Source organism: Pan troglodytes, chromosome 7 (assembly GCF_028858775.2).
Source record: "Pan troglodytes isolate AG18354 chromosome 7, NHGRI_mPanTro3-v2.0_pri, whole genome shotgun sequence".
Lineage (NCBI taxonomy): Eukaryota > Metazoa > Chordata > Mammalia > Primates > Hominidae > Pan > Pan troglodytes.
The window spans coordinates 101,482,989-101,496,010 of NC_072405.2; the positions used below are offsets into that span (position 1 = coordinate 101,482,989).

Consider the following 13,022-nt stretch of genomic DNA (forward strand, 5'->3'; position numbering starts at 1 on the left):
AGCATTAAGATTGTCCCGTCCCATCTTCTTTTAGAAAAGTTTGCAACCATGGTGCCAAAGAGTGGGGGTGGAGGATAACTCAGGAGGAGGCTGGCAGTCTTCATAGGTTGAAGAGAAGGAGCTGAGTCTGGAGACTCCAAAGCAGCTAGATTTCACATGGCAGAGTACCAGAGAGAGGAGAGACACACTGACTCAGAAATCTGCACATGCAGAATATTCAACTAAGTAATGATCAGCACATGAATGGGAGGAACCTACCAACACTGGGGAATGATTAAAATGAGTAATCTTAGGAACTCACATAGTTTCCATGTTTTCATCACAGTTCATGTTTTCATTAGCCAGAGTAAAAAAAAATCTCACAATCCACAAACAAAGAAGTAGCAAGACGGTAGATTTAAACCCAACCACATAAATAATTACATTAAGTGTAAATGGTCTAAATAAAGCACAGGTCATCACATTGGACTAAAACAGCAAGAGCCAACTGTATACCACTTAAAAGAAACCTGCATTAAATATAAAGACATAAATAAAAGTAAAAAGATGAAAATATATCATATTATGAATAACTGAAGGAACTTAGTATGTGTAGTTGCAAAATGAGATACAAAAGAGAGACAGAATCATAATCTTCCAATATATACGTATTTCCTTTAGCATAGAGGTTAATGTTTCTAGAAATAGGATTGCTAAAGCAAGTTACAGACACACAATTAAGTAGTCCTTAGGGAGGTGAATTTCCTACATGTGTATTGGGTAAATCTCTTTTTAAGCATCTTCAATTCTTCTTAAGCCATGATACGGCCATAGTTTATTTTACTTATTTTTTATCAGTTGTTAGTCAGAAATGAGACAAGGCTTTTATTAATCCTCAATTAATTATTTTTTACTGCTTTCTCCTTTGCCTTGCCTTTTCTTCTCTTCCTTTCTCCTCTTCCTTTTCTTCTTCTTTTCCTTTTTCTTCTTTCTCGTTTTCTTCTTCCTTTTTCTCCTCCCCTCTTTCCTTCTTTTCATTCGTTTTTTATGATTTCTTTGAAAATGTCTTATATTATTGTAAAATGTGTTTGAATATATAAGTGATTCTTTCCCTAGGTATTTTTTTTTCTTGCTGCTTTTTTGTGTTTGTTTTTGAGAGAGGATCTTGCTCTGTTGCCCAGGCTGGAATGCAGTGGCATGATCACAGCTCACTGCAGCCCCGACCTCCTGAGTTCAAGTGATCCTCCTGCCTCAGCCTCTTGAGTAGCTGGGACAACAGGCATGAGCCACCATGCCCAGCTAAATTTTTCAATTATTATTATTATTATTATTATTATTATTTTGTAGAGATGAGGTCTCACTATGTTTCCCAGACTGGTCTCAAACTCCTGTGCTCAAGTTATCCTCCCACCCCTGCCTCCCAAAGTGCTAGGATTATAGGTATGAGCCACTGCACCTGGCCCCTAGGCATTTTGTGACTTCACTTGATTTATATTCTTTTGGCTCCTATTATGTATCAAAATAGATCACAGAATATGAAATAATAGCAGAAAGAAAAAAACACACTAAAGAAACTATTGGAAAGTTTAATCCAAAGAAAGCAAAGTAAGACATGTTGGCAATCATTGTGGAGAACATAGAACTTTGCTCACTCTACTGTACTGGTTGGCCTATCATGAGAAAAATATTAACGGCACTGTTCAGGACTGTAATTAACTTATATATGTGCGTCCATATTTGAATGTAAGAGTATTTTTTAAATAAACAGCACCATAGAATATCAGAACTCTTTAGAGGTTTACACTAAATTAATTAGGCCTGAAGCTGAGGAACTAATTATGTGTTATGTGTCATTGGGATTGGGCTCTTAAGTAGCAGATTTTGCCTCAATAATTGGGGGAAAAAAAGTTCTAACAATCACAATGTTAGAAAATTGGAATCGGTTATTTTTCTAGGCCTTTTAATTTTAGAAATTGGAAGAATTAAAGCAGAGGTTGGATTCAGGGATGTGCCTGTATGAAACTTTGGGTAAATTAAGAAAAAAAGTACTTTGGTAGACTTGATACAAATTACGCAATTGTGTGGACGTATCCCCATGCCAGCTATGTGGCTTGGTGGGTAGAGTATGGCCTTCCTTAGTATCAGCCTTCGTTTTCCCTCTCAGATGGGAGCCTTTTACAGTGTCTTCTTAGAAATGCTGTAGATCAACTTCCTGAGGTAGGTATGAGTTTGGGGTTGATAACTTCCAATGTCTGATCTATACTTTTCATTGTAACCTCGATATAAATCAGTGTCTTAGGTGTCCCAATCTCCACAGAGACCACATTCAAAGAAGCCTCATGTCAAAACCAAAAATATTGTGAGAGAATTTCACTCTTTACTAATGTCTCTCAGAAACCATTAAATGTGATTCAGTTTATAACCTGCACAGCATTTCTCAAAAGTCTGTTTCTTCACTTGAGCCTGGCCAAATTCCCTCACACTTCATAATTGCCCCAGAGATCCTCACATGCCAACCCTCTACAAATTGTCTCTGAAGCCCCAACCCATGAGGGTGTCTATCTATCCTTTGTCTCCTTTGTTTCTTCCGCATTTCCCATCTGGTTTTTCTTCTCTTCATGCTCCAGATTTTATAATATTAGAAAAAATAACTGTGTTGAAAAAAGAACTTTCCATAGATTGTGAGAGAACTGGGAGAAGCTGAGCAAACAAAGATAAAATCTCATCTTATTTTTCTCCTAGAACCTTTATTCTCATTTTTTCTCCACCTGGTTATCTGATTTTTTAAGAGCACAACCTGGAAACCAGGATGAGATAGACTAAATGATTTTTGGGTACTTTTGGATGAACATTTGTATGTTAATACTTACTGTGTGAATCCAATGTCTGCAGCTCCTTCTGCTAAATTCTAAAAAAGAAGCAAAGCAATTTATGTGAATAATCCCTACTCAAAAGGAATGTACAATCTCATGAGTCAGACTGGATAAAAATCACATGAAATAGATTTAAAGGAGGAAAACCAATAAACAGTGAAAATGACTACAGCTCTATACACACAAATACACTGAGAGTTACCTGAATGTTCATTACACAGCATAAATAAAATTGTGGAGAAACCAGGGAAAGTTTCGTGGAAGAGGTAAATATTGAGTAAATGTTTAGAAGATGTAAAATACCATGTAACTAGGGACATTAATATTAATATAGAAATAGACTAGTGCACCTGTAATCCCAGCTATTCCGGAGGCTGAAGCAGGAGAATCGCTTGAACCTGGAAGGTGGAGGTTGTAGTGGGTGGAGATTGTGCCATCGCACTCCAGCCTGGGAGTTAAGAGCGAGACTCTGTCTTAAAAAACAAAAAACAAAAAACGGAAAAGTAATGGCCAGGAGATCATGAGTATACTTACCTGCTACAACAGAGAGTCTCAGCAGGCTGAAATACTTTTGTTTTTCCCTGCAAAGGGAATGCCACTCTCCATCCTCTGAGCTCCCGTATGACTTATTGGGTGATTTGACTGTTATTTATCACATTCTGCCTTGAGTTAGTTATACATGTCTTGATTTTCTTCATTAAATAGTAACTCCTAGAATACAGAGGTACTATCTACTCCTTTTCCTTCCCTTTTCTGTAGCACTTCACACAGAGTCTAGCAAATTATCATTGTTTAATAAAAACTTGCTGAATTAGAGTTAATGAGAAGCTAGTGAGTAGAAGGTGGGTAGGGGAGCAGAGAAGGACTGCATTGCTTCCACTAATGAGTTTAAGTGTGATATTGGAGATAACTGAAATTCAAACATATCAGTGATGTAATCAAAATGAGATTTTACAAAAAATCTTTCTGTTAATCCATGTATGAAGTAGAAGATAACAATTTCATCTTTTTATTTGTATAGGTATTATCCCAGATGTTTAGGAAGAGATATTCCATATAGATGGTACATACTGTTGAACTGTAAGCTACTTTTAGTCATTGAAACTTTTGAATGAATACACTTAGCATTCTTGAATTTTGCAGGCTGTTCAAGTTACTCTGAGAATCTTATGTGTGTGAATAAATTTCCTCATAATGTTTTTTCTTTCTTTCTGGCATTGCTGATTATAAATAGGCGTGATCCATGCTCTGGTTTGACATGTTTTAAATAATATGTATGCACATGGAAATTGAAAAAAACATCTGGAATTGGAATTCCAGATTTAAGCTTCAAAAAAGATTTTTAGGAAAGATTCATTCTAATTTTAAGAAATTTTTAAATTGAGAGATTTCAGAACTATTTTGTTAATTTCTACCCTCTCTTGGTCTTGAAATGTTTTAGAACAATTGCTGGTGCTATATGATTTAGGTACTTCTATTTACCTTCAATTCATAAAATCCTGTTCATGTGAATTTTTTGTTATGGAATTTAACACAAATTTAAAAATGATTGAAATTACACAAATGATAGATGTTGATTGGTGATTTCAGTTAAGCTTTCAATTATTTTTCTCATATTGTTAACATACGTTAGAATTTATGACCTAGATAGGATTTGAAAAAAAATCTTGTGTTTATTTTTACTATAAAGGTAATACATAATCAGTGTATGTATAGCTTCTGAATTTCTTTGCGTATATAATAAATGGAGTATATAAAACAAAAGTAAAGATTGCTTTTTGTGAAGGAAAACCAATGTAATGTTTCAAGCATGAATTTACAATTATTTGGTGAGTTCATCTCTCATACCAAGAGGATAGGATTAAAATGCTACAACTTGGTCTCTAAATGGGGCTCTCTCTACAGGCCCCAAACCTGAACTATTGAATGGTTTAGAAATTTAATATAATGTAAAAACAGTTGGACAAACAAAGCAGTTTCTATTTTGTAAGTATAAATAAAGTCCCCCCCACCCCGCTGCGTCTCTTCGTTGGATTTAAAAAGAAAGGTATTTTTGCACAGACACAAAGCTAGAGATGTCATCTTTAGAAGATGGAGAGCAACTCTTCACTTTAATTTAAAAACAAAGGGAAAAAGTGCAGCAGGAGGGATCCAAGTACTTTGTTATTATAAAGGCTTCCAGAAATCAGATTTCTATTCTCCAAACAAATGGGCATTAAAAAGGACTCAGCAAACTATATACATTGTATTCTTTTCCTTGGCTACACAATTTTAGTTAGTATGTTGCCTTTTTGGTTTAATTCCAATGGCACAGTTCATAGATTTAAGTTTTTCTTTTTCTTTTGGAGGCTAAGCAAAATGATCATAAAATAAAAATCTTTGACAGTCTGTTCTATTATAAAATGTAACACCCCTTATTAAAAAGAGAACACCTACCCCCAAAAGTTATACAAAAAGAAGGCAGCACCATAAAAAAAGCTAAGGATACTTCAAACAATAGTTTGAACCATATAACATTCCTCAGTAAATTTCAGTTACAGTAGAATGAATTATAGGACTTAGAGAAACCATCAGAGAAAACTGAATGAACAGTTTCAGAGACAGGGAAGATCTCCTGTCACAAATATGTGCTCATTGTGATACTTATTTTCTTAGCCCATGAGATGAAATTTCAGTTTGTTTATGAGAACTAGTTACTCCTTTCCCAGACTGGGCAGTAGCTATCTGAATGTTTCTGTATGAATGAAAACCTCATCTGCCAGGGAATAAAAATGGTAAGGACCTTTAGCAATGCCCTGTTATGTTTCTGAATTTTGTAGAACTGGCAGTCATCTGATAATGTTGAAAATATATAGCTGTCAAAGAAATAGGGCTGGATTCTCTGAATATATTTTGCACAATAGATCCCTCTGGCAGTTTTATGATTTTGCACAGCTTGTAGAGAGAGACTGGACTAGCTGGATATTTCCTGGTTTCATTAGCATAGCCCAGCCCACTTCCAACACACGCCCAGAACTACCTCATTAACCATTGGGATTGCAGCCAAAAACATAAGACTACAGTGAATATAAGGGGAATTACTGGCGAGAGAGCTGTAGACCAACTTAACACTGAACCCATTACTTTTCCAAGACCAGAAAAAAATATTACATGAACAGGAACTACTTGTCCTTCAGATAAGAATTCAAGGTTTTCATCTATAGTTTTTAAATCTAGAATAATTAGCTGTATCATAAAAAGACAGCTGCATATATTGAAGTGCTTCTGTTAATCTCTCTCTCTCTCTCTCTTTTATTTACTTATTTTCTGGGCAGCTTTGACATTGTAAACCACAGACGAATTGGAGCTTGGCATTGAAAGGAGGTGTTCTGCAATGATTTTTTTTCTTGTTTAGAGAAGTTTACTTCTACAAGAAGAAATCTGAAAAATGACAGGAGCAAAGAGGAAAAAGAAAAGCATGCTTTGGAGCAAGATGCATACCCCCCAGTGTGAAGACATTATACAGTGGTGTAGAAGGCGACTGCCCATTTTGGATTGGGCACCACATTACAATCTGAAAGAAAACTTGCTTCCAGACACTGTGTCTGGGATAATGTTGGCAGTTCAACAGGTGACCCAAGGTAATGTATTGCATTTGAGTTTCCTGTATTATGCAGAGTAGATGTCACTTTGCTTCCTTGGAATAATAGTATGACCTAGAATAAACAATTTAGCTAAATAAATGGAGATTAGCTGTGGGGAAACAAGCATATTGGATATATTTGGAGAAGAGTTTTCCTAATTGTCTTTTTTCCTCTGTATTTTGATAGCTATTAAGCATTGAATAAACTTTTGAATGACATTACATTTTTTCACTGTTAAAATTCACACTGTTTTAGAGTGAAAGATTAGTAATTATGGGAGTGTGAGTTTTTATAACATGATCTTATGGATATAGTTGCCTACTTTCACTGAATCAAGCTATAAAATACTCCTGGCTTGAACACAATCATTTTGGAACCTAATTAGCAGCACACAATTACCTGTTGTAGCCTTGAGAGTTGCTATAAACAAGGAACAAAGCTTTCTGTACATAAAGGAGGCTCTTTGCCAAGATTGGTATTTGCAAAGAGAATCCTGTGTGTCCTGAGAGCTTATGTTTTACTGTCTATGCTGATTTACTTCTGTATCACATTACCTACTACATCTATTTCTCAGTAAGATATTTAAACTGGTAAGAAGTCTGATTTTAACTTTCCCCAAAACAGACTAAATGATATTCTGGATTTAGATAGGTGTTTCTATTGGCGAAACCTACCGACCTAGTGTGCATGTGTGTGTATTTGTTTGCCTTAAAGATATATCCATTGCAGTTCTTGGCTAATTCAAATAATTTTCTACCTGTAGCAAAGAAAGGAACTAATTTCTGAACCTTGAGAATTTAGAGCAGTTTCCTTGGCATAGACACTGCAGGCTTATATTTCCTTGCAGTTTCACTACCTCCTTGGCTTTAACTATTATTTACACTGTTAAATTATAAGCACTCTTTTAATTAAATTATTCTGTAGCTGGAACAAACTGGTTTGTGTATTTGTGTTTTTGGTATGATTAGGAACATCTGCACTAGTGACTTCAAGATCCATAATACTGTCATACTTTATAGGATTCCATTTTACTGAATAGTCTTATATTTTTAATGACCATTTTGCCAATGGAAATGCATAGTAATCTTTCAGAAAAATGCAAAGTAAATAACAGCTTTGGGCATTTTTGGACTTGCTTTTATTCAGTTTTAAATTCCAAATGAAACAATACCAATGTACTTTGAAAACTTAGGTGATGAATTTTTTTTTTAACCAGATAGTTTCAGCATGCTATAAATTTATTTTGCTTTAATTTAATGTAAAATGAAAGAGAATTATGTTTTTAAAAATAATTTCTTTTTTTTACCTTTGGAAAATATCAAGTTAATAAGACAATTTGAGGATAAGATAAAGTTATCTATGGTGTATCATTAGTGATACTATTTATGTATAAGTTTCAGTAGTTAATTATATGGCTTTTATTTGGGTATAGATTTTGAGGGATTTTGTTTTACGAGTCATGTATTTCACTGGTTATGAAGGGACACATTGGCCAGCCCCAAGACTGATGAGAAGCACAACACATACTCAGCCCTTGTGTCTTGGGAAGTTATGAATCTGGCTGCTGATTCTCTTGGAAGGCTACCAGTGAATGGATAAGGCTGCACTACAAAAACTTAAACGTTTTTGCTTGTGAAATTTAAGACTAATTATTTTTAAAATGTCTATTCTTTTAAAAACAATTTTCTCAAACTTTTTCATGCTCATCTACTACGTATAGACAGTTAAAAAGTGAAATGCCATAAGCTACCATTTGTTGTAAGAGGCAATGCCCTAAACCCTTACATACATTATCTCCCCCTATCCTAACAGAATCCCAAGACAAAGCAGTCTCCTCTCCATTTTCCACAGGAGAAAATGGAGGTTTAGAAGAGTTAGAAATTTTCCCTGGACGTCATACCTGATAAGTAGTGGAGTCAGGACTTGATTCCAAAGCCAACACTCAACATTTTCACTTTATAGTCTACACTGCCAAAATAACAAGACTTTTCATAACACCAATGTTATTAGTAATAGAAGACATTTCTTTGGAAAGGTGTGACTATCCTTCCCTTCAAATTACTTTTGCATTCAGGTTTCATCCCTGCAGTTTTTAGATTCAAAGGCAAAGTGACAAGAAAAATAACTAGAGTAGGATACAGAGTAAGGAAGGCATTTAGATATCATTACCTCTTGTTTGTCTGAATACAATATTGGCAATTATTATCAGCTCAATTTTCTAAGGAAAATTAGAAGAAAGAGGGATAATTTTTGTTCTTGCATCATAACGCAAACAATAGGCTCAAGCATCTTTTTTTAGCTTTACCCATTTTTGAAGCAGCTTTTCAGTTACTCAGCATAGTTGAATTATATAAAATTGTCCAATTTACTGTTTCTTGACCTACAAAGATAGAATGTTTATGTTTCAATCTAGTAGTTGTTTTTCATTCTTCTTTCTCAAGGAGTGCATTTAAATTAAGGATAATGGAAATTCATTTGAGTGTTTTCTATATGTCAAATAGCAAGAAGCTGTTTTAAATTATTTTAATAAAGTAAATCTTTACTTTATTAAAGATTTCCTAATTGTTAAATATAGATGCTTTTCTATTATCAGTAGCATTTTCTGTGTTGACTACAGTCTTTCTGAAATCCCTTATTCTCTTGGTTTTTAGACACCACTCTTGTTTTTCTCCTGCTACCTGTCTGTCCTTCTCTTCTTATGATTCCCTGCAGATTTTTTGCCTCCCACCAAACACTGGTGTCCTGGAGATTCAAACCCTGGCCTTCACTAAAAGCATAAAAGATGCTAATCACCCCTTCATGCTAATGAAACTTTCTTCTCAACTTGAGATCTACATATTTATTTATTAATTTTTAAAAACCAGCCAGATTATCATTAAAATGTGATGTATACACTGCAAGACTACCTTTTCCAGCTTTCTTTGAGGTTAGGTGTTGCCCTGTGATTATATTTTGGCCAAGGGAAAATGAGCAGAAGTATACTTCTTCCAGTCCTAGCCTGTAAAAGTCATGTATGATCCTCATGTCCCCTATATGCTGGCAGGTATTAATGCCCAAGGCAAATTTGGAAGCTATGTATTGGAGGTAGCATTGACTCTATCAGCAGCCTTGGTTCCTGAGTGACCTTGGAGATCCACATATTTAAATATGCTAACCTAGAATGTTCTAAATGTACTTCAAATGCTGTGTCTTCTAAAACAAACTGAATGTAACCTCCATTCGAACCAGAACTATAATAATAACAACAGTAATTTTTAGGCACAGATGCAAGCAGTATTGTAAGAACACTTGACATATATACAAAACTGAAGTTGGGAGAGGACAAACAACTTGCCTAAAGTCACACAGCAAATGAGTGGAAGAGGTAGGATTTGAACTCAGGTAATCTGGCTCCTGAGACTATGCCCTCACCTTTATACTAGACTTCTTCTCTTAGAAAGTCCTGCACATCATTCTCAACTCTTTCCTCTCTTTTGCCACCCTGCCCACTAGCATACGACCAGCTGCCAGGTTCTTTTGTTTCTATCCCCTCTCATTTTAACTAAGTAGTCTTGTTTCATGAGCCCTGCAGTCGCTGTAATTCTGTCTGAACTATTGAAGTCATCATCTTGTGGGTCTTCATTCCTTACTCTGTCTCCGCCTGTAGGCCATATTCCATACTGCAGCCAGAATAATCACAAGAATCTGAATGCATTGATCCTGTTCAGAATTGTTTAATGAACCTATATTTTCTCTAGAGTAAAAGTCCATTTCTTCAGCATGTCCTATTAGATCATTAATAATCTGAGCCTCTTGATACAAAGCTCTACTCAAAGAGATCTCTCATCTAAGAATCCCTCCCAATCTCCTGGGAAGATGTTTTCTTCCCTCTTACTCCCTTTGTACTTTTTACATATCTCTTTGATAGGCCTTAACATATTGTATTATAATATCTTGCTACAACTCTTTCCACACTAGTCTGTAAGCTCTGGAAACAAGACAGTGTCTTAATCTATATATTCTTACCAGCTTGTGAATTGCTTGGCACATAAATGTTTGTTGGAAGAATTAAAACATTCTAAAAGCCAACAATTGTTCCATTGCAGCATGCTATCACTCTAGAGAGGAAACTGAATTTAAACTAATTCTTATGTTTTATTATATAAATAAATGTAATAAAGATACTGATAGTAAAAAAATACATTAAAATACAAGTAATTGATTTTTTCCAACTTCTCTTACTTTCTTGAAGTTACAAATTTGCAGGCCTCCTGACAAATCTGGTAAAAGATATGTTTTCTTTGTCCCAATGTTAATTTTTTCTTCAGCCAACAGTAACAAATATGAATAGTTTATATAAAAGTCCAGATGCCCAGCTTCTCTTGAAAAATCTAGGGAGACATGGTCACGCAGGGCCCACATCTCCATGCGGCAAAATCTGCAGGCCCTTAAGAGAGCCTCCTTGCTTTTGCCATAGCACCCACCATTCACAGGTTCACTGCCACTCTTCCTGCTGGTATGACCATTACCTACCTAGCTCTATGAATGACTAAATTTGTTTCCCCTGCCAAGACACTTTCTAACATATTTTGTTGAAATGCCTCAAAGTTGCCCTTGAATAAAACCTTCATAGGGAGATGACATAATATTAGCTTCTTCACCTAAGACCACAGAACCTTCAGGTCTGTGAACCTGGACTCATATGTTTCAATATACTTCACTTCTTTATAATCATATGCATTGTCTATTACTGATTTTTACAAAGTGTTCTGGGAAGGAGTCCAGCAGCTTTATTAGACTGCCAAAGGGGTGGTTACCCCTCTTCAGAGTAAATAGGTATAATATAGAGATGTATAAAATAACATGTAGATGTATTAATTTCAAAGAAAGAAAGATAAAAGAAACTTCAGGTCCTTCTTTTACTATGTTCAAATATTTACTAGAAACCACTTGTATTTTTTAAAAATATTTTTAACATTTGGCAGTTCTCATTAGTAACATCATGTAAGAGCCTTTATATTTGGTATCTGCCATGATGTTCTTTAACTGATATCTTGAAGACCTTCACTGTCAAATATGTTTTATAGATAAGCAAACATTTGTAGAGAATGTCATTGACTCAAAACATGTCACCAACATGGATGGCAAGCTAAGCAGTATAAGACTCTGGTTTCTAAAGCATTTCGTGCACATTACAGCCTGAATGACCATCTGGGGGAAAGAGATTCTCTGTTTCCAACATGAAAACTCAAGCATTGAGACAGAGTGGAGACCTGAAATGCATGACTTGCCATATAAGAACCTAATCCACTGGGGTGGAATATGAGAATGTTTGGCCTTGCATTCCAAGGGCTCACCTAGACTTTTTTTTTCCCAAACCATGCAACTTTTAGCTGCCATAGGGTTGCCTGATGTTCAAACCACAAGGTTTTGGGCTGCAAACAAAACATGGATGTTCCTTATAATTATGCAGAATGTGTGGCATTACTGGCACCAAAACTTGTGTGTGGAAGCTGAGCTTCATTGCACTCCTGAGGGCAGCTTAGTGACATGCAGAACAATAAGTGGAAATTCCTGAGGCATACTGCATTGCACAGATTAAAGACTTGTCTGGGAATGTTTCCCTGCATGGTCTCAGCTTTGGCGATACAGAATCCTAGCATTAGCCACATATCTCTAACTTAGCTCCCTTAATCACTGTATCTTCCTGCTAGTAACTTTTCTCCAGGAGCAATGGCATCCAAATATTCCTAAATGAGTCTAAAGTATATTTTCCTTACCCCATGAAAATATAGAAGAGCTGTGACACATTCCTGTCTTTTCCTTCTCTATTTCCCCTCATCCCATGACCCAATCCCTCACTATAGCTCCAAGCTTCATTCGGTACTTTTGACTCCCGTTTTATTTTTCTTTAATGCAAAACAATGATGGTTTAGATATTAAAGGACCCTGTATTTATTTATGCACTTAGCATAATGCTCCCTATAACATTTAGAGCTGTCCATATTGAAGAACCATGACCTTTAATTTTAGAGTGTTGAAAACATGGCAAGGTTTGCAACAAAATACATTGGCAGTGAGTGTCAGGATGAGATACGTGGTCTATCTTCTGTTTTTACCTGCTATGAACCATCCCTGCTCTTTTCAGTAACTGTATCTCAGATTAGTTTGGGTGAATAACCCCTGTTCCATATATAGTACAAATGATTTAGGTGAGGTTCTATTGCTGGCACAGCAGATGGTGTCCAGGCTGATCAGGGGACTGAATGCCTCTAGACCAGGATTCTCAAACTGGAGGCCTATTGGAACCACCTTGGGGATTAAAAGAATGCTAATACAAGGGTTCCATATCTAGCAACTAAACCAGATTTTCTGGAAATTGTGCCCCGGCATTGAGGCATTGTCTTCCTTCTATTCTTTTAAAAAAATGTTGCGGTTTCTAATGTGAAACAGGTGAGAGCAGGATCTAGCCATACTTATTGGACCAGGTGAAGGTTTGTCGGCCAAGATGTGATAATTAGCACAGTTCCATACACCTGGCCAGTGACTGATTCAAGAATAAGGTCTG

At 35.8% G+C, this 13,022-nt stretch overlaps 1 protein-coding gene across 15 annotated transcripts in view; it reads left to right on the forward strand.

Moving 5' to 3' along the window:
- The window catches only part of SLC26A7 (solute carrier family 26 member 7), a 170,131-nt gene that overhangs the window by 15,397 nt on the left and 141,712 nt on the right, over positions 1 to 13,022 (forward strand). For 5 of the 15 annotated variants that reach the window (XR_008536928.1, XM_016959665.4, XM_063816414.1 and 2 more), the window contains exons 1-2: positions 5,920 to 6,041; positions 6,167 to 6,472. Coding sequence is in view for 10 of the 15 variants with exons in the window: in XM_016959665.4 (XP_016815154.1) it covers positions 6,280 to 6,472 (193 nt within the window). In the remaining 5 variants the exon portion in view is untranslated. Of the gene's footprint in view, positions 1 to 5,893; positions 6,042 to 6,166; positions 6,473 to 13,022 lie in introns of those variants that run through there. The other 10 variants (XM_016959667.4, XM_063816411.1, XM_016959666.3 and 7 more) reach the window with 5 other exon arrangements.